This window comes from Macrobrachium nipponense, chromosome 2 (genome assembly GCF_015104395.2).
Source record: "Macrobrachium nipponense isolate FS-2020 chromosome 2, ASM1510439v2, whole genome shotgun sequence".
Classification (NCBI taxonomy): Eukaryota; Metazoa; Arthropoda; class Malacostraca; order Decapoda; family Palaemonidae; genus Macrobrachium; species Macrobrachium nipponense.
In genome coordinates this window covers 52,997,051-53,019,686 of record NC_087201.1, presented here as the reverse complement: position 1 = coordinate 53,019,686, position 22,636 = coordinate 52,997,051, and the positions used below count along the sequence as shown (strand labels likewise).

The following is a 22,636-nucleotide window of genomic DNA, read 5'->3' as shown; positions in this document are numbered from 1 at the left end:
ACGTAAAAAAATGTTATTTTCAAAAATTCACCGTAATTCTAAATAATGTTCTAGAGACTTCCAATTTGTTTCAAAATTAAGACAAATGATTGAATATTACGATACTGTAAGAGTTTTTAGATTAGAATTGCAGATTTCGACCATTTCGGACGAGTTAAATTTGACCGAATTTCGAAATTTAATATATATATTTTTTATATGGACATATTTCGAAGATGGAAAAAGCTACAACCTTCAATTATTTTTATTGTATTCTTCATGAACTTGCGCACATTTTGATATATGAAACTCTATAAAAAGGTAATATGAAAAGGAGCAAATATTAGGATAATGCCATGTACGTATTTCGAGACTTGCGGCCGCGAATCGGCGCGCGGAGTGAAGGGTAAATATATTTTTCAAAAATTCACCATAAATCACAATATTGTTTTAGAGACTTCAAATTTGTTTCAAAATGAAGAAAAATGACAGAATATTACTAGGCCGTAAGAGTTTTAGCTTACAATTGCGTTTTTCAACTATTTCGGTAGAGTCAAATTTGACCGAACGTGGTTTTTTTTCTATTTATCGTGATTTATATGCAAATATTTCGAAAAAAGAGAAAAGCTACAACCTTCAATCATTTTTAGTTGTATTCTACATGAAATTACGCACATTTTCATATATAAAACTTTATGTAACCGCTAATTTTAAATGGTGCAAACATTTCGACAATCGCACAAAAAAATTCTGATTTTTTCGAAGTTACCGCGCGAACGTAATGTTTTTTTTTTTTTTCATAAATTCACCATAAATCGAAATATTGTGCTAGAGACTTCCAAGTCGTTGCAAAATGAAGGTAAATGATTGAATATTACTAGAATATAAGAGTTTTAGCTTACAATTGCGTTTTTCGACCATTTCGGTAGAGTCAAAGTTGACCGAAAGTTGAAATTTTTGCACTTAACGTTATTTATATGAAAATATTTCAAAAACTGATAAAAGCTACAACCATGGGTTGTTTTTTGTTGTATTGTGCAGGAAATTGCGCACATTTCCATATATATAACTTTATGTAACGGCAAATTTAAAAGGGTGCAAAACATTAGGACAATCGCACGAAAAAATTTATCGGAAGAGTTATCGCACGAACGTAAGGAAAAAGTTTTTTCATAAATTCACCATAAATCGAAATATTGTGCTAGAGACGTCCAATTTGTTGCAAAATGAAGGCAAACGATTGAATATTACTATAATGTAAGAGTTTTAGCTTACAATTGCGTTTCTCGACCATTTCTGTAGAGTCAAAGTTGACCGAAGGTTGAAATTTTTGCACTTATCGTTATTTATATAAAAATATTTCAAAACTGATAAAAGCTACAATCATGAGTATTTTTTAGTTGTATTGTGCATGAAATTGCGCACATTTTCATATATAATACTTCATGTAAAGGATAATTTAAAATGGTGCAATAATTATGTCAAAGTGACGAAATAATTTCCGAGATGTGTCACTGATACTTTTTAGTGCGATAAGAAAGAAATTCGCGCTTGCGCGCCTGCGTAGCGATTGTAAACAAATCAATGCCTTGATCCGTGAACTCCCAGCATCCCCCAAGGCGCGTGATACAAAAGTTTTCGGCTGGTAGGCCTATAAGTATTTTTCCCGCGAATTTTTAAAAAAAACTTTTTTTCGAGCCGACGTATGATACGTCCAATCGGCATACGGGAGACATTTTGACTCGACGTTTAATACGTCCAATCGGCGTAAGAGGGTTAATTTTGAAACAAATTGGAAGTCTCTAGAACAATAGTTAGATTTATGGTGAATTTTTGAAAAAAAAAATTTTTTACATCCGCGCGTTATGAATTCATGCATAATTTTGTGATATTTTTTCTGTGTTGCTTTGATCGTTTTACAATGTGTTATATATCAAAATGATCGCAATTTAGTGTACAATACAACGAAAAAAAGTAACTCGTTAGCTTTAACCATTTTTTGCACAGCGCGATTTGTATACAATTATGTATGAATTTTTTTTTTTGCTACCATATATTGCATTATCTATATATGATAATGATATTTTTTCATTTCTGATGGTTGCATTCTAAACTTCAGGCAATGACAAAACAATGAGCCAAAAATGAACTCTTAATCTTGAAAACTAAGCGCGCTGTGATTTTTTGAAAAAATTATTTTTTCCGCTTTCGCGCTCACTCCAAACCTGCCTCGGCATACGGGAGACGTTTTGGTTTTTAGGGCTTCGGTGTAAGAGGGTTAATATAATTTGCATAACCTTTATGGTCTGAACGGCATTTCTACAATGGCGCCAGCGGCGCTGTTAACTGAAAATTGTGCCTTAGAAATACCTTAAAATGCCTCATTTTTTTAATGAATTTTTTGACGACAGCCGTAAAACCGATTCGCTGCTGTGCGATTGCACCATTAACCGCAGTCCGCCTGTACTTGCACACGTACACACCCCCTGCTTTCATCTCGCTTCTGAAGAATTAACTCAGTCAAAGAATTGATGAAATTAGATTAAGAGGTTCTGACATATACAAAAACTATGAAAGTAAACAACCATTCATAGAATAAACTAAAAACCTTGTCAGTGAATATGGAAATACAGGCAACACAACTGTGACAGTATCCTGCACACATGATATTTAAATGTTGCAAAAATGTTTTGGAACATTTATTTCAAAGAGAAGACCCCCTCGACTTGGGACCACCTTGACTTGTTGAGGGGGCTCTTGAACCCCAGGAATTTGTTCACGGTTTTGAGTCCAAGAGTCCCTTGTATCAATACTATATATGTGTTTGGACTAATTTTTGTGGAATTTTCCACTTTTGCAAAAGTTTATTGGACCTAGTAAATAGGAAAGAATATCAATAGCTAGGACTGGGTTTATATCCCAAGCTAAATAATGGGAACTTTGGTAGGACCATCAATTACCTGATAATGTTTGGACCCAAGCGATATCAAATTGAAAGCTCAAGGGCAGGACTGTTTTTCAGGGCTAGACCGTGGATTCCAGGGGGTTCTCGCTCTAGGGATAGGACTCCCGTCGTTCTATCCGGTTTGCCCAATAAATGGTTAGGGTGAGATTATTGTATTTTTGTAATACTGTCAGTCTTGCCATCAGGTTTGGCTTACACTTGGGCCGCTACTGTTGAGCCTGTGGGGTAGGGTATGGTAGGGATGCAGACATTTTGGAGTCTGTTCTCACTTGTGCCATTGGTGGAAGGATAAAAATACGTGAAAGGCTGAAGATACCTTATTAAGGTGTTCAGGTTTATTTTTTTCTCCCCTCACAAACCTTTTGTCTAGTAGGTGTAAGATTCGAGTACCCTTGGGCCCCTATGATGATCCTCTTCTGTCACAGATGATTACCTTAGCACCCACTATTTCATTCTCCAAACGTTCTGTTCCTTATTGAAGATGACTTCAAGCAAGAACACACACTTCTTTAAGACATCTTCATCCAAAATTAAATCCCCCCCCAAAGACTTGGACGTTTATTTTCCATCTAAATGGTCTCAAGATAACCACAGAGAAAGCAGAATGCAGAAGTAAGGACTCCTTAACCTCCTATGTTGCTGGTAGGTTCAGCCAAAGAGGAAAAATGACAAATTTTCTAAGGCAATTTGTATTTTTCATAGCTACAAACCTAAGGCTTTACCAATAGGATAATTTTCTAGTAACTAGCTGGATCCGGTTAAACAACTGGTGATCGAAAAGCAAGGAATCTGTGAGATCTGGGAACGTGTGCTTATATCGGATGAAAACTGCTACGTAATTCTTGCGTAAAAGACGGCAGGATCAAAATTCAGGGAAGCATATGCCTGACAGCAAAGAATAACTAAAGAAGACCTATTGCATATCATGATTTACTAGTACTATAATTCCTCATACATGCGCAATATCACAGAGTACATGTGATGGGCATGTATTGTGTGCGACTAGAGTAAAGTCAGTAACCATGTGACATATGTGAGGAAAATGCCACATAATTTGCTCATAAAATTATTTCAACAAAATCTCAGGAGACAGATGGATTTTCATGATCTAAAAATATCTTTTATCAATGGAAAATTTGAGGAATGTGACATAATTAATAATTTATAAATTATTTACAAAAGTTGCGGGTAAACACAGGTCATCAGTTACATGTATGTACTATTTACCAACATTTAACTGAGATTAGTGTCCCTTATTCCCAACCAGTCTGCTTTCAGTTCCTTTTCTCTGATGCATGGTAAGCATGACTTGAGGTTATTTGCAGCTTGCCTTTGGGCCCTAGCTGCAACCCCTTTTGTTCCTTTCATTGTGTCTTCATCTTACTTTCCACCCTCTCCTAACAGTTGATTCATAGTGCAACTATGAAGTTTTACTTAATTACACCTTTTAACCTTTCACTGCTGAATGATCTCAGGTCCCAGTGCTTGGTCTTTTGCCCAAATATGTACAGGTAGTGTTCGAGTTACGATAATTTGATTTTACGATGGGGTTAGCAATTAATACTGATACGACAATATTTTGAAAATATTTTTAAATTTTGCTCGTAACGGGTGCAGCCCAGCAGTGTACAACCAAACAGCAAAAGAGACACACCAAATTTCAATAGCCAAAATTTATCCCATCTTCTAGTTAAATAAGTTAAAAAAAACAGCAAAAGAGAATTTGAAAATTTTTGTATTAGCATTTTACTCTTTCGGTAAATGTGTACAGCCATGAACAACCGAACGAGAAACAACATTTTGCTTAGTAAACCGAATAGGATAACAGCATCCATGTGGCTTGTATTTCAACCATCATACGATAGTAAACAATTACTGCAGTTATGTTGTAAATGACTTTATGTATAATAGGTAACAACTTTGTTCGCTATAGATCAAAGATTGGCAAGGAAACGTACTGTTAAATTTAAACAAAGTTGTAGCTGAAGCTGAGAACACTTTTTGATCTGCTAATGACTGTTATTGTGCATCAGTAACAGAGATAAAACTCCCGTAATTTATCCAATCAAACAACTGTAGGTAAAGTTGAGAGAATCATTTTAATCAAAACTTCAGGTCTTGAAAGAATGCAGTTACTGCTGTTTTAATGTCGATAAAAGATAAATAACATAACGGTAAAGCTCGTACTACAAAGAAATAAAGTGAAAATAGCGAACAGAATCACATAATTTTTCCTTACACAATAAACATGTTTACGAAAAAATTAACATGTCTTATAATAGAAAATGACCTTGTCTCATGTAAGTAAAGTATCTAGATATTCTTTTATGCTAACAAGAAGCAAAACAATTCGCTCCGAATTGAGTTAAATATGGCGAAATAAACTCGTATTTGCCACCAGCTGATTTCCAAACCAAAACATAGACCGTAATACGTAATATGAGAATACATACAATATAATAAGGTAAGAGTAATGTATAGTTTTTAAAAGATTCACGGAAAAGATACATATTCATTATTGCATAAATATATGTAGGCGTCAGCAGCCTGATAGGTATCGCTCAATTATGCCGATATCGATCCCCGATATACCATAGTATCTATCATTGTATATGCTAGTTGAACCTAGAGAATCAGCTGAAATTAATAATTACTATGCTGTACGTATATGTACATATAAGTATACTGTGTAGTGTAGGGTAGCTACCCTAATGTAAAGATGGTACTGATTACCCCACTGTAGGCTAGGCTATGTTCGAGATACTATTTTTTCGACATACGATGGGTTTTTCGGAACCTAACCCCATCGTAAGTAGGAGAATACCTGTATTAGTTCAGTTCAGTTCAGTAATCTGCCGCATTGAGAGCCATTGGAAAACTCGGTGACAAAATCGTCATTTTGGGCCATAAAGGGTTAAAGTAATGTTTTTCAACATAGCATGAAATTTCATGTAGATGGCACTTTGATGGGGTTTGGATTGTAATTTCTCATATAATGTGAATAAGTAACATCGAATACATGATCATTGGGGGAAGGGTGATTAAGCATAAAGACTATCAAAAGGATTAGATTTTGGGTAACTGAAGCACCCATCAAATGTTATACAGCATTTATAAAGCATAATAAACAGAGTAATTATCCAATAATAATGAATGAATATTGATATCTTTTATTTATATAGTAGGTCCATATAATTATGATTAATACAATAATATAATGATTATTGTGAACATGATTTTTAATATTTTTTATATCTTGTAGCAGTATAGTATTTCCATATAATTGTAAGTTCATATTCTGTTATCCTTGTTATAGGTTGAATTTCCTGAAGCGAGAATTTATGAAGAAACCTTAAATGTTATGTTGTATGAAAATCGAACTGGACCTGATGCTGAGCTTATGCAGGCAACATCCACGAGAGGAGCTGTAGCACCTGTTGTTTGTACGTCAGATGATGAAGAAGATAGGAGAGGTGGTGTTTGTTCCCAGTCAGGTTTGGGAAGATTGCGCTCTAACAAGAATAATTAATTATATTGATATATAAATGAATGATAAATTTATTATTGTTAAATGTTAATGACATGTGACCAATAAATAGCATTTAATAGACTTGGAAAGTTTTCCTTCAAGAAGTACTGCCAAGATTGGCTTTGCTCAAAAGAAGTTGTTTAAGTGTGATTCAGTATTTTTTATGATACGAGAATATATTTCCAGTGGTTCTACTTGCTTTTTGGCTGTAGAGACCAGATGACAATAATCTCTAAATAACTTTAAAAAAAATTGTGCTCAGAAGATTGGTTAGAAGGTAAACGTAGATTGTCTCTTGACCACTTTTGAGAATATTGTATATGTCAGTGCATTATCCATTATGGTTGGGTCAAATCTTGATGTATTTCATTGATTTTCTTGTAATTTTTTATCTGCTTTGTTGTAGTACAGTGGAAACCTTAGAAATAGGTTTTTGTTATCTACCACTACTAATGGGAATGTGAATACGAAATGGTATCGGTAACATTTCTCCGTCCAACTGGTTGACTCTGGTTGTTAGAATACTGTATCATTGTCATAATTTTCTTGTTAATGTTTATTACTCTTCAAAGAGACAAAGTAACTGGGTTTTTAGAATTATTAAGTGAATTTGGTGCCATGATTCACTCATTTTGAAAGCTGGAATTCAAATGTGTTTGCTTTAGGAATTTTTAATCTTGGAAATCCCTCATGTAGTTTTGGTCTGCAAACTTTCATTTCTGGGAACTTGAAAAAATTCCATTTGCATGGTGAAAATTTTCGGTGGACTTCTTTGAGAATAGAACATTAGGGATAGAGTTAATCCTTTGAAAGAATTAACAGCCTAATAGGGTAGTATTTTAAAAGGTGTTTTTATATAAATTATTGGTAGACCCATTTTAAATTACAGAATTTTAAACTTGCATTTATACATTGTATAAACCTCTTAGTTTGCATCTGCTATACTATCTGCAGTTGTGTAGCATGAAGACTTAGCAAGCTATAGCAAAAGTATTTGGCCTGATTTATTCCTTCTGTAAGGTGGTCTTGAGAATGAGTTTATTTTTTTATAACTTCTTTTCATGGAGGAAGTACAACACACTATCCACATACCATATTCCATGTGTTTGAGGAAATAACCTGAAGAATAAAAGCCCATGAACCAGATGATAGGTATTTTCATGCTTGTAAATGTATATTCCATGATCTGTGTACAGAGCTACTGACTATAGTGTGTTGTGTACTAAAGCACTTTTTGGGACTTACTTATTATTTTTTTTTTTTTTTTTTTGCAGCTACCTTTATGTGCTGTATATTAATTTTTTTTTTTTTTTTTTGCAGCTACCTTTATGTGCTGTATATACTTACTGTGTTGACCTTTGTTCTTTTCCTGTTTCCTGTGGCAGTTTTCCACTGAACTTCAACTTGTTAGAATCAAGTTTTCACTTTTCATTTAAGAGCAGTTCCTTTTAAGGCTATCACTATATGTATAAAGGTGATGAAAGCAGTGTTGATCACGTTTTTCCAAAATATTAGTATTGCCCAGTTTCCCAGAATTCATAGGAATTTGGATATGCGTACAATCTTCAGAGATAGAGTTGATCATCAGAAGACTACATCCAGGAGGATCAATTCATTGTTTTCTGTACTCGTGAAATTATCTAAACCATACTTAATTCTCAAGTCATTACTGACTCCCAATACAACTATTTTAACTCTGATGAACAGCAACCAGTGGCAATTTATTGGAAGTTGTTTTAACTCTGATGAACAGCAACCAGTGGCAATTTATTGGAAGTTGGGCGAGAAACCACACACAACTAGTAGAAATGCTTCCACATTGACAGGAGCTATGCAGATGATATTTAGTGTGAGCTTATCATTGATATGTACACTGTAGAAAGGAAGCCAGAGACTTTCCTTGTTGATGACAATGCTTAGTTAACACTGCATGGTCGTGGGAATTGTACTCCTTTCATTGTTATGGGACTCTTGGTTAACAGTGCATGGTCCTGGGAATTATAGCTTACGTAAAATAAGAGGTTTATATTTATGGAACCAAAAATTATTTCAAATATTGTAGGATTTCTTTAAGGTATTCATTGATAATCTGCATTAAAGTGAAATGAAAGGTGAAGTGAAGGGAATTCTTTAAAAGATTTTCCTCATTGTTAAAGTTTGAATTTTTATCTCTGTTCCCTGCACTCAAAAATTTGACAGAGAATATTCAGATGTAAAATCAAGTTGATTACAGAATCATTTAAATGATCTCTTAATGGATGAATATAGTTTTTTGTATTTAGTTTCATTCCATACATTAGTTACACTATCAGTAGGAAGGAAATACTTTAGTAGTACAGTATTGAGTGTGTTTTGAAAATTAAACTGTTATCATTCTGCCACTTTTCTGTGAATACTTGATCAGTGAACAGTTTTAATTTTTTTTAATCCATTTTATTTTTTTTTTTTTAATAAAACCGTACTTTGAAATGTTCCATTGGATTAAGTTTACTTTGCTAAACATGTTACATGCTGTGGGTTTTCTTTATTAGAAGTTTTATAAACTCCATTTTTCCATCACCTGGGTAAAAATGGAAGCTAGTTTTATTTGTTGAATAGAAATTTTGCAATCTTTTGTCAGTTTCCATAGCCCATTAACTGTGAAGACTAAGCATATTTGATGGCATGTAAGATCCCTTGCTGTTTCAGAAAAAAAAAAAATTATGCACAACTTTTTCATGTTTTGTGTTGTGTTTGGCTATGTTATAGCATATAATTGCATGGAGAGAGTATAAAAACTTAATTTGGCTGTAATAATGTATTATGTATCGGGTAACTTATGCACCAATTTATACTTAAGAATATCAGGCTCAAGTAGAAAATCCTTAACCCTTAGTGGACAGGCATCATCATACGAATATTTATAACAGGTTTTGAGTGATTGACAGGCTAACTCATAGAAGTGCATAGTACGTACTGTTAATATTACGCACCATATGATTTCGATGAATTTAATGGGAAAGATGTTCATATCACTTTAATGATTCAAAATGACTAGTTGCATTTATAGTAGCTCAGCACAGGACGGGTGATCAGTATGCCTTGAGACTCGATAGGGGGAATGTATTGCACCTCTGTATCCCATGATGTCTTTATTTGCTCATAAATATACCCAGGTATTGCTGTTGCTTTTTGTTATCATTTGTAATAGTGTGTCAGTTATAATTGTAATTTTGCAAAGAAAATGGTAAAGAAATATTAGAAAAAACATGTACTATACCTCATAAAAACTTACTGCATTTCCCCATCTCGGTAAATCTCGTAAATATTTTACAATGTACTCTGAATTTGTTACAGATTTTAGTTCCTATCTGTAATGATATTGTGTGAGCTGTAATTATAATTTTACAAAATAAAATCAAATTAGTAGAGAAAAAAGTATAACTTGGTAAAATTTACTCTCTGGAAAAGAGCCCCTGCACAGGGTTGTAAATATTCACTTTCAACTTCCCATGGAAGGCACAGAAAAATGTAAAAATTTTCTTCATACACCGTGTGCATTTGCATATCATCCTCTTTCCATTGATGTGTTTTTTCTTAAATTGGCCAGGTGGTGGATAGGGGTGCTTAATATATATTTAGCCCATCCCTCAAGGGTTAAAGGAAAATATTTTCATTATATAAGTTCTTGATAATTTATAAATTGAGGGTCGAACATGCTGACCCAATGGGCTAGTTGCTCCATTTATTGATAAAAAGTCTGTCAGTATATTTAGTTTGAATTTTCAAGACAATTTGTCAGTAAATAAAACACTGAAATTATGATGGCGAGTAGAAATAAGTAAAAATTATATTTTAGTAAATACTATTACCCTGCACTCGTAGAGTTGAGCCAGTTGAAAATATTTAGTATACCAATAAGCCACTGTCATTAACAAATTGTAAACATCAGCCTATAGGATAAACTGGGGTATTTTTTTTTTTTCAATGCCTTCACATATGGTATGGGCCAGTTTTGTTGGTCATGATAGCCAATGTGTTGGTGGTTGACTGTGTCATATTCATACTTTAGCTTTACTGTATCAGATAGTGGTGTGATGGGCTTATTCAGTAGCTGATAGTTTTCAGTGATTATGCTTTTGTTGTACCGAGATGTAAATTTGAAACATTTTGGTGGGTATTAGCTAACTGGGGAGTAAAAAGTGGATGCCACCAGTAAGTATTTTACCAAATTTTTATGTAAATCATTATGAGATTTTATTTTACTTTTGTAATATAAATTCATTATTTACAAACACTTTTTAGAGGGTAAATTTGTTTACATAGTTACAAAGGAAACCCTTAAAGGAGGTAAAATAGCAAAAGTTATTGCTGTACCATGCGTAAAAAGATAGCTAGCCTGAAAGATAGATATTACTTTTGATCACAGTTAAGATGTAAATATTCATGATAATTTTTGTGATACAAATGAACGAGAATAATTGGATGATAGCATGGAACATTTGAAAGTGGCAGTAGCAAAGGTGAGACTGACCGTGAGTATTGTGCAAATTCTTCCCTTGTAATCATAATGGCTGGATAGGAATAAGAAATATGCAAGATTAGAATTCAAAACCATTTTGAGGTATATTTAGTTTGCATTTTACTTATGAACACATCTGTATGAAATGATTTTATGAAAAAACTGATTATAAAAATGTTGTAACCACATTTTCAGTAGTGTTCCAAGTGAAATGCCATTTTATAATTTGTGAAGGAAAATGTATTATTTCCCCAAGAAAAATCAATGTTAATGGAATGATAATTTTTTATCTGTCCTTATCTGATACGATTTGATTAACCATGTGGAAATATTTACAGACATGCTGTGGGTGGTAAGTGTTTAGAGGTATTTTCTCCTTAACCACAACCCTCTGGCTTTAATAAAGGCATTTTTTTATTTATTTATTAATGAAAATAATTCATGTTCTATAAAGGAAGAAAGAGTGTTAATTTAAAAGCAGATTACTTGCACTACTAGGGAATATCACTGTACATTTAGCAGACAGTCAGGTATATGGCATGTTTACCAAGTGTTCCCAACCCAAATAAGTTAAAATATTGGTTATTTCTCAGTTAACAGTCATCTTGTTTTTCCAGAGGAAGCTTAAGGCAAAGCAAAGGGTGTAGTTTGCTTGTAAGGTTACCTAAAAGTATGGTTGGTTTGAGCATGAACTATTATGTAACATGGCAAAGATATAATTAGGCTAGTGGGAAATTAAAGCAGTATCACAATGTAAATATAATTTACTCTTAATGCGAATGTGATAATCATTTGTAAGTACTAAAGTTAATTTTTTTTTTTTTTTTTACTGTGATACTGATATTCAACTAGTCTAGTAGAATATTTTTCATGAGTAACCAAAATCTAAACCAATACAATAACCACTATGAAAAAATGTACAATAACTTTTCCAGTCATAAAAGTTATGTAATTCCACCTGTTCAAGATGACCAGTGCATTATTGAATTTGAATGGTGTACTTAATTCACAACTGAGATACACAAGTTTCAGAACCTTAATAAATTTTTAGCAGTGCTAACATGTCATTTAAGTTTGAAAGTCATCAGTAATGCAGAATTGTATTTCAGCTGTGCCTCCAGGTGGTTGTGTTTTTTGACCAACAGAACCCTACTAGGTCTGTCCTCAAAGATCTTTGTGTCACAACCAGTTTTAGTCCTATGAAGTGTCTTGGTTTGATATAACAACCCAAGGATTTTATAATAAAGCGCTTCTGTGATGATTGTAGTGTAGTTTATTATAAATGAATGTATTATATCCAGAAAATATAATCTATGACGTAAATATGCATTTTACTAGGCCTTCCACACACACACACACACACACACATTTAGATTATAAAGCAATAAAAACAAAAATAGTTCAGTTAATTTTACTTTCCAGTATGTCATCTTCGTCTTTCAGAACATATAGGCAGTCCCCGGTTATCGGCAATCCGGTTTTATGGCGCTCGTTAAACTCAGCGATTTATGACACCATAACAGGCCGAGTTCCGGTTATTGGCACCATAACATACCTAACAGGCGCCATGAGTGCCATAAATTGCCAAGTTTCGGTTAATGGCGGTTTTCGCTTATCGGCACCCCCTCGGGAACGGAACCCAAAACCGATAACCGGGACTGCCTACTACTTATATTTTGGGTTTTAAGTTTACCTTTCTCATTGACTGATATATTATCGAATCCCTGAATCTCTGTTTTTGCCATTTCTAAGATTTTTCTACTTGGGAATCTTACAAATAAGTGTCCATCTTTTGTTGTTTTAACCTGTTCAACTGGCATCATTATTGTACTCATAATTTGCTTCTTTTCATTTGCTGAAGTGTTCTCTTCGTTAGTACATTTGATCAAAAGCATTTTTTTTTTGTCTTGAGTAATTCTGCATGAGTTTTTTTTCCATATTTGTCATAATCTTTACATCTTTATCAACATTGTCAATTTTGCATTGAATTTCATCTATGTTGGTCATGATGTCACACGTTCTTTGAGCCAAATTCTGAATCAGCTCAGCTAATACCACTGTGTTAGTTTTTATTTCTTCAAGTTCATCTTCTGTAAGTTTTTTGTGCAATTGTTACAGATGTATAATAAGTTGTCATTCAAAAGTATGCCAGTGTATTTACTCTCAATTCTTGAACAATCGTAGTGGACCCATATACTGCATATTTCACAGCAAGTTCCTTCATCCACAACTTCATTGGAGTCTAACCACAGTTTGCTGACTCACTCTCACTTTGGGTTGACTCATCTTCATCCAGTGTTTTCTGTATTGTTCCATCTTTATATCATTATGTGCTTTTCTGATAATTTGTTGATAGAGCTTATATGTTAATCTAACTATTCCCTCTGCTGTTTTAATTACTACATCTGGTTTCCCTTTTTCGTATTCACTTTAAACATTGCGCTAGGTTTGCACTTTCCACAGCACTTTTCAGACATCCTACTCGGACGACAGCTATCGTCTGAGACCAAATAAAAAACTAGACTAGTATATCTCAAAAGAAAGAATACTGTGCAAGATTGTCAAATCTAGATGTCATGCAGGAGACATAAATCTCTTTTAAAAGTAGCAAACATAAAATCTAATAGGGTCTCTAAACACTTACATTGCAAATAATTTCAGTAAACATGGAGACAAAAACATAGTGCCACAGCAACATCAGACGTGCACACTGTAGATCAAATTATCACAAAACAAAGTGTACCTGTGATGAACCAGCTTGCAAAAACTAGTTATAAATCATACTGGCAATGCTATTGCTACCAGAGGATCCTCTGCAGTAGTTGATGAAGGAAGCTTGTGGTGGACTCCTTGGAATACTGAGGGTGGGCAAATTTTATAAGTAATATATGCAAAGGGCTTCCTCATCCTCAGACAAGGGATAGACAGGTTTGTGGAACTTTAGGGAGCAAACCCTGCGAGGAGTAGAAGATCCAGGAGTAGGAGGAAGTGCAATAGCAATGAAGAGCAAAAGGGTGCTGAAATTTGTTAACATCACTGGGTGAGTGTTATTCCCTGTAAAAACCAACAAATGCTTCTTGTCTTTCTTTCTTCTCTTACCATACTTCTACTTGAGGAGAGGACTAGGTGACACTTTATCACAGGTCTGGGATTGAATACGAACCCTCACCTTATAGAAAGAACAAAACTGATATGGGTCAGCCGACAAGGGAGACAAAGTAACCACATGGTCGCCAAAAGCCCCTGCACCAGCAAATAATCATTTTAATCTCAAAAGAAAAATGGAACCAATGCCTGGGGCATGCAAAACAGCAAAAAAACTTGTCCACATTCCAAATACAATGTGCACACAGAAAAGAAAGAGCAGATGCATCATTTTGGGATGACTGCCAAAGAAAAAGTGAGGAGCAAATTTGGGGTATAACCCTTCTCAACCTCCTCTACCAGGATTCAATGACCCATCCAGCTCACTCTGCAAGTTACACACCTACATTATCATTGGAACAAATATATTTTTGTTTATTATTCAAGTTAATACAGAATAAATTACATATCAAGACTTCTCAAATGAACGGCATGAAGTAAAACAATAATAATTTTAATTAAGAGAAATGCTTATTTCATTTATGTTCTCCAAAAGTAAAATTTGTTGTTATAATCTAAGGATACACATAAGTAACAGGAATAAGACTACACATGCTATTACACTCAAAATACATTGGAATTTATAAATTTTCCACAAAACTCATAAACTAATACTCAATAAAGGGGAATTAAGTAAGTTGTAAAACTTATGTTGACCTGTTAACCCACTTATAATAAAATAGCAAAATAAGTTTAGAAAGCTTATATATTTCATATTTACATGAATATAATGTTTCATATAAGTTATATCTTCCACATTTATAAATATTTTATTTCACCTGTGCTTAACATTGATAGGTACATTCAACATACCACTGATTACATACTTAAAAGAAACATAGCACTGATTACATACTGAAAAAAATAAAGGATAATTAATCTACAGCATCCAAAATGTTGCAAAAATTGAGAAGCCACATCAGAAGGGGCATAACCGAAAATTTGGTAATTTTTAGTTAGTGCTGGATATGGGCACCAGAGGCCACTAATAACTACATGGTGGAAGTTTCCAGGCACAATGTGGCTCTGTGTCAGTGCTACGAAGGATTGAAATCATGTACAACCTGCTTCAAACTATAGGGTTAGATCTTTTGTGGGGACCCAGAAGGGCATAGGACTGAGCCAATGGGAGAGCCAGCTCGGTACACACCTGCACTGCAACCAATCTGCATGCATTTACTCAAAACTTGTATTTCTGGGTTATGCCCTTCTAACAGGGGACACATTTTTGTACAATTACATGCAAGTTATCACTACATAACTTTAAACTGCATTCACTCAAAACTCGTATTTCTGGGTTACACCCTTCTGGCAGGGGACTCCTCAACTGATGAAAATTGGAAGGGATATGATGGTCCTGCTAATAAATTTACTGCTGTTGCACAAAGGCTGCTTAATAAATAAAGTGGACCAGAATACTGAATTTTTCTTAGATGGTGAAAAGATGTTTTCTACTATTTTGGTTCTTAGTCCCTCCTCAAGTTCTTGGGGTGCACTTTAGGCGTTACTTAAGGTTCTTTGCAGTGTACCTTCAGCCCTAGCTGCAACCCCTTTCATTCCTTTCACTGTACCTCCATTCATATCTTTCTTCCATCTTGCTATCCAAGGTCTCCTAACAATTATTTCATTGTGTAATGGCACGAGAGACCTCCTTTTACACATTTCAAACCTACCTGCTCTCAATTTCCTTTCCAGCACTGAATGACCTCACAGGTCCCAGTGCTTGGCCTTTGGCCTAAACTCTATACTTCATTCGATTCCCTCCTCAACTCTTGGTTTGGATGAAGGTATATTTAATTGAACTGGTAGGGCAACAGGCATTTTAGTTCTATGTCGAAGAGTTTGGTTCAACGGCAGGCACATAATAAAGGAAACAAGGTTTATAAATCTTATGTGCTACAGGCTTTAATAGAGATACACTGGCATCACAAGTTACTATCGTTCATAAGTTTAGCCAGACCACCAAATTAACATTCTTAATTCTCACAGGGCTGGTCCAAAGGATTTGTTCTTGAGGAATACATCAATCTTATTTAATAATACAATGCAACTCCACAAATCATTATAATTATTGGATAAACTGAAAATGTTGATCCTAATAAAATTTCAGTTAAGGATTTGTTTCCAAAATATGAAAATTACCAAAACATTATCCTTGATTTTAAGTGTTCTGCAAACTCTGCAATTGGGAACTGGTCATGTGATTTATTCATCATAACTTCACTGGTCAAACAAGCTTGACAAATCTAAGACAACATATTAATTCAATATGGCATTCTTTCTGATAGGGATCTCCACAGTCCAACAACCAGTTTACTCTGCCTTCATTGGTTACAGTCAAATTAATTATTCCGAAACAGCTGCCATTCACCTAATGTGATGAAAGTCAGTAATACAACATTGACAGAATAGGTATATTTGATTTAGTCATAGTAATTACAATTTAGGGTCATTTATCAGCATCCTCATTTTCTATAACTAGACCTGTTTCTGTCAGAATGTGGAAGTCCCGAATAGGGAATTTCAGATTTTTAATATGCACAAAGTATCAAAAGACTCCACAGGAAGGATTAGAAGCCAGTCAAATTCCAAAGGAAATATGATATGAAGAAATACAGTGAGAAGAGAAAAGCTGGAAACCTCTTATAAGCTTCCCATACTGCTGGTGCAGATTTTTAAGGAATTTCAAATAGTGTTCTTCATCAGTTTTAGTAAAAATTCTGCATATGTTTGGATTCTCATACAAACTGTGCACAAATATACAGATTGTACCAATTGAAACTGACATTAATTGTCTACTTTCTCTGTGTAACTAGAACCAGGGCAACTATATTCAAAGTAAGAACCACAGGGAAGATTTGTCTCTACAAGTTACTGAAATCCCTTAAACTCGAATAGAATAGCTAAGAATTACCTTGACATTTTCAACCACAATGTCTGGCTCACTTATTCCAAGGTTCATCTGTATAATCTGGGGGATTCTTTCCATTCCCTGTCTACACCCTTACTGTACAGTCTCAGTGCTTCATGTATCTTTGACTGTAATTCTGCCACCAGAATATTTGATACAGCTTAAGAAGCAATGGAAATCTTCTAGTTATTTAGTGACTGGCAAATTTCTTAATGATGGTCTTAAATATAACACATACAAATGAAATTAATAGAGTAATAGTATACATAAATGATAATTAATATTTATGACTGGGTACAGCTTATCATGCTTACAAATGCTGATGATGTGAATTACATAACTTGAGTAAGAAATACTGAATATAAACCATTACCTTTAATATTTTTACCTCACACTTTTTCTTTATTGAGGTTATACATGAAATCAGTTCCCTTCCTTGTCTTTTATCCTATGAATGAATTCCCATCAGATCTGGGTATTCATCTACGCCCTTCCTCAATGATACATGGGCTTCTAGATGGTCTTCATCCTACTACAGCGGGCCCCCCATATTTGCATTCTCTGGATTTGCGGACTCACATTCATGGATTTCTCTATGGACCATATCTACCCATTATTTGCAGGAAATTCACGTATTTGCAGTATTTTTATAGGAAAAATATCCACAAATTTCTGGTTTTTTATCAATTTCATTATAAAATGCACTTTTTGTGAAAAAACTATTAAAAAAAACAGGTATAAAAATTTCTAGTGGGTTTTTCTTGAGTTGTAACTAACAAAATAGGCTGTTTTAAGCATTTTTAAAGGGGTTCCAACTATTCGTGGGTTCTAGCTATTTGCTGGGGGGGGTCTGGTACCCATTCCCCACGAATACATACTACTTTTCTCCCTCCTCATCACATCTAAATCAACTCTGTCCTTGAGCTCTTGAGCTATGTCTTTTTCCTCAGCATCTGGTCACTACATCTCTCAGCAGCTTCCTCTTTGGTAACAAAATCATGGTGATGCACTCCAGCTATGAATCTTATCCTTTGGACTTATACCCTTTCAAAATCTCCAGTGACAGTACGGTAGTTTAGAATACATCATAAAATTTTTCCCTTATTTACATGAAGGATAACAATCACTTTTCATTATATCCATATTATTGCTACTTTTTTTTTTTTTTTTTTTTTTTTTTTTTTTTTTTACTATCCTCTCTACACCTGCTACACACACATAGTATCCAACAAATGCTCTACCTATATTAAGGCCTGCCCTTACACTGCATCTCTATTGGCTATTCCTGTTTAATTTTGTAACCCTGAGCATTTCTTGTGATACTGTGTTATGCTTGATATATGCTGTTGAGTTCATGCCAAAAACTCCCCCACAATACACACATGGTCATTTCCTCACTATTTTCTTTGTTTGTGTACTGTTCATATGCTTTGCTTATGCTGCTTTTCAGTTCCTCTGAATTTCATGCTCCCATCATTTGAATATCAACAACCTCTTCCTCTGATTATGCAGTTAACATTGTCAATGGGATGTAGCAGCTCTTAAAGTCTCCTATTGGCACTCCTTTATAGCTTCCTTCATTACTAAGAAATTTCATAATATTGCCCCACTAGGATCAAAGCAGTTACTACTCTCCCTCATCCAAACTAACAAGCAGCCTAGGCAAAAATCTACAGAGATTTGTACTTCCCATGGGTAATCCAGCCCCACTTAAGGTGGAACTCGTTCAGTGGTAAACTAAACCATGATAGCTTAAGAGTGAGGCCACATCCATAACTGTTTTTTCTTGTGAGGGAAGTCCCTTAGCAATGAATAACCTTCCACAAGGCAGGGAGGCTGACGTATCATGAATTATTTTAAAATAGACCACTGAGTCATTTTTCTTGAAAAGGAGGTCAAAATTGGAGGAAGGTTAAGCTGAAGCTGGACTGCTATAAAGGAAGATGGATGACATAGGCTACAAAGAACCTTTTGTACTATCTACAGTATGCCATGAAAAACACATAGTACATTTCACAGGTTGTAAGCCTTTCCCTGGGATGACCTGGAGACAGTATCATTCTGTCCTTTTGTTCCTTCGTTGAAGCTTTGCATCCAGATAGTTTAGCCACATGAAAACTCCTACTAACACTCAAATAAAATATACAGTACAATGTAGCTGTTGCAAAAACAATTTATGCATACCTACTTAGGTAAAAGCAAACAAAGAAATCTATGATTGTGAACAACCTTCAAGGACAACTGAGTGAAGTAAGAAATTACATATCTGGTGTACAAAAACCTGTAGAGATACAGTACTACATATCAATACAAGAAACAATAACAAATTTAACTCATTTGAGAACAAAAGCAACATATGATGTAATAAAGCATACAAAAACTTCCCATCAACAGGATGTGAAGGCTATCAGCTGATAAGCCACTGTTACTTCTACACAAAAAGTTCCTCACTAAATGTATGTTTAGAATATGTTTAGAATGCAAGTCATGAATGCATTTGTCCAAATACATACTAACCATACAATGATGCATACAGATATGATAAAATAAGAAATAAAATAGTTGTCACTTGATACAGACTGGTGTTTTCAAAATTTTTATTTCACATTTTACTGACCTTTCAAGTCTGGAAAATAATTTTTTTAATGTAAAAATTGTTTTACAGATGTGAAAAACCATAAATATATACGTAAGGACTGACTTTAATGAACATTCCCAGACTGGCAATAGGAAATACATTATGAATCAGTAAGGATAAAAGTTGAGACTGAAAAGTTCTCAGTAGTATGTTTGTGGTTAAACTTTAAACCAAGGTTGGTGTAACAGACATCATAGGGGACTACCCATGATAAAGCAGGACTCACTCGGACCTATTTCCCAATTTCTTATGTGCTTGGGCATAAGTAAAGTAAGAAGTCTGTTGTTTGTATGATAACACAGACCTTAAGGACATACATTAAGTAACAAGGTAATGAATAAAATACAGGACAGGACTAATCTACTGTAATTACACTGTACATGATCATCACAAAAGAGGTTTGCAAAGCAACAAGTTCATTCTGTGGAGCTAACTATGTTGCCTAATTTGGGCTATGAATGCATAATTTACCTGAGAATTACCTGTAGAAATTTAAAAGGTCAGGAGTGAACATAATGATTTAAATTATATACATATTTACCAAACTATAACCTCAGATCTTGCAGTTTCCAGCAAATGGAAAAATTACTACAATTTCCTGTTTTTGTTAAGTTCAAAGATGGGAAGCAACAATGCTTTGCAACCTCTATGTAGCAACAAATAAGTTAAAATTACAAATGGCATAATACATTTCTATATAACTCTCAGAACCTGAAGTAAAGTAACATGTCAAAACATGAATAATGTATCTTGGTTTTGTACATGTTGAAATATTTCATCTTGAAAATTAATTTTTAGGTCGTTAAGTGCTTCAGTGGGAAAGTAAAGCTATGCTTCTTAAATTAGCCTACCTCCGTTGTCCATAAACTAACTGTTTCAAATAGAACCTCAACAGTCAAAATAAAATACAACAGTGATATACAAACTCCTGAGAAAATACTTACTTCCCCAGGAATGCAGCCATGGGATCATCTTCCCTCTGTCTCCTCATCTGGAAAGCTTCAATTTCTTCTTCAGTGGGAGCTTTGTAATTATAAATAGAATTATAACTTCTCTCTCTTTCATCCATTTTCAACATCTCTGCCGCAGCATCCTCTTCCAACTTGGCACGGATTAGTGCCTCTCGTAGCTTCTTTTTCCGCTTCTTTTCCTTTTCCTCTTCATCTTCGTTTTCAGTTGAAGAATCACTACTACTGCTGCTACTGCTACTACTACTACTACTGCTGCTGCTACTTGTCTTCTTCTTCTTTGCTTTCCTTTTCTTCTTCTTAGTCTTGGTCTTCTCTTTATGCATCTCCAGTAGTGTTTTAGGAAGCTTTTCTTCAGAATCATTTGGATCTTGATTGGAAGGTTTGGGTAACAGTTGCTCTGCCTGAGAAGCTTTACCTGCTTCACCAGTGCAATAAGAATTCTTAACAAAGGAATGACAACACTGGAAACCCCACTTTCCATCATGCCAATAGCTTCCCCAAACACTAGTGTGGTTCCCTGGATAGACATCCTCTTCGTATTTAGACCGCACAGCCTGCTTTTCAGCTCCCCTGATGATTTTACCGTGCCGTGAATATTCAACATATGTTTCTGTCTGTGATAAAAGCATTTCAGTAGGAGGGACATCAAGGTGTTCTTTCCCTCCATATTTTTCTAGAAGATCATCTGATACTTTTTTCTTAAATTCATCTTTTTTGTTTATAAACTGTTTCTGCAATAACTCCAGTTTTGTTGGTTCAGCCTGTAAACTTACATCAACACCTTTTTCATAAGCATCCCATGCAAATAACTGTGCTTTAGCCTGAGTGACTGTGTCTCCAGTAAACCTTACAAAGTTTTCACCAGCAAAGTCCACTTCTTCATCTCGCCTACCTGTGTCTTTATAAGGATTGTCCCTCATTGAACGTGTCTTAGGGTCATAGTATGCAGAATTAGGGTCTAAATTCCTGAGGTACTTGGCAGTATCTTCCCGAATTCTCAAGTTACGTACAGTAATTCTTTGCTTGCTGTCCACTTTAGTCCCTGGCATATCAACACTTTCAGCATACTTGTCTTCATCCTCATCATCATCATCAGGCTCTTCGCCACTCATTTCTTCACCTTCCTTCAACTTCTTTGCTTTTATTTGTCGTTTATATTCTTCAACCTTTTGGTGCTCTTCAACTACAGCTGCATACTGTGTTGGATCAAAGCCATTCCAACGATCCCTTTTTCCATCAAAATCAAGTTTCAGTTCTGGTAACAAGATATCATCAGGGGCAATTTGTTTAGCATCATACTTGGCTCCAACTTTACGTGGTCTTTCAAAGCAGTCTTTCTTTTTATGACCCAATGCACCACAATTTTCACAAGCACCTTTACGATAACGAGTTGCTGTAGTGCCAGCTAACCCTCGCACATAATGCTCATTGAGATGGTTGAAAGAACTTTGCTTTTCTGGCTGTGGTCGCTGATGTTTTAATGTTGGACCACTTGAACCAAAATACCAAGGCGCTGTGGAAATATACTGAGGAATATGAGGATTGATATCTTTACCTTCCTCATCAACAGCAGCAGGGACTGTACCAGCTTTTCGAGCTTCCTCTAACTCTTTAGCCTTTTTCCATTCCTCTCGTGTTTTCTTCTTAGGCTCATCACCATCTGCTTCTTCATGTTTGCTTTTCAAGATCGTTGAAAGCGGAAGGCTTGGAGCACTCATTTTTCATGTGATCTGAAAATAAACAAGGGAACAAAATTTACACTATTAAAAAAGATGAGTATGTAAGAATCACATATCTTTTAGTTTACAAAACACTTATCTAATGATACCCATGACACACAACTTTATCAGAATTTTTATAATAATATAAGATTTTATGTATACTTACAAAGTAATTACATAGCTATGGTTTCTAAATCCGTTGGCTGCTAGAATTTTTGAAATTCGCAGTGGTGCTAGTTTGTTTTGGTCAGGTGATACCCCCGCCCACTATCAAGGG

The 22,636-nt window shown here is 34.8% G+C and overlaps 2 protein-coding genes across 3 annotated transcripts in view; one reads left to right on the top strand and one right to left on the bottom strand.

Moving 5' to 3' along the window:
• Positions 1-12,297, top strand: part of LOC135220583 (BTB/POZ domain-containing adapter for CUL3-mediated RhoA degradation protein 2-like) — a 68,756-nt gene extending 56,459 nt beyond the window's left edge. For both annotated transcript variants that reach the window (XM_064257829.1, XM_064257830.1), the window contains exon 7: positions 6,261-12,297. In XM_064257829.1, coding sequence (XP_064113899.1) covers positions 6,261-6,473 — 213 coding nt within the window. In that variant the 3' untranslated portion in view covers positions 6,474-12,297. The remainder of the gene's footprint in view (positions 1-6,260) is intronic.
• A 3,700-nt stretch (positions 12,298-15,997) lies between these two features.
• Positions 15,998-22,391, bottom strand: LOC135220582 (pre-mRNA-splicing factor SLU7-like). The gene has a single exon (XM_064257828.1). It carries the CDS (start codon positions 22,354-22,356, stop codon positions 20,608-20,610), a length of 1,749 nt encoding a protein of 582 aa, XP_064113898.1. The 5' UTR covers positions 22,357-22,391; the 3' UTR covers positions 15,998-20,607.
• Positions 22,392-22,636: the final 245 nt, after the last annotated feature.

Bases quoted from the DNA above. Each gene is read 5' to 3' on its own strand.
- LOC135220582 (XM_064257828.1), bottom strand. From the start codon at position 22,356: ATGAGTGCTCCAAGCCTTCCGCTTTCAACGATCTTGAAAAGCAAACAT.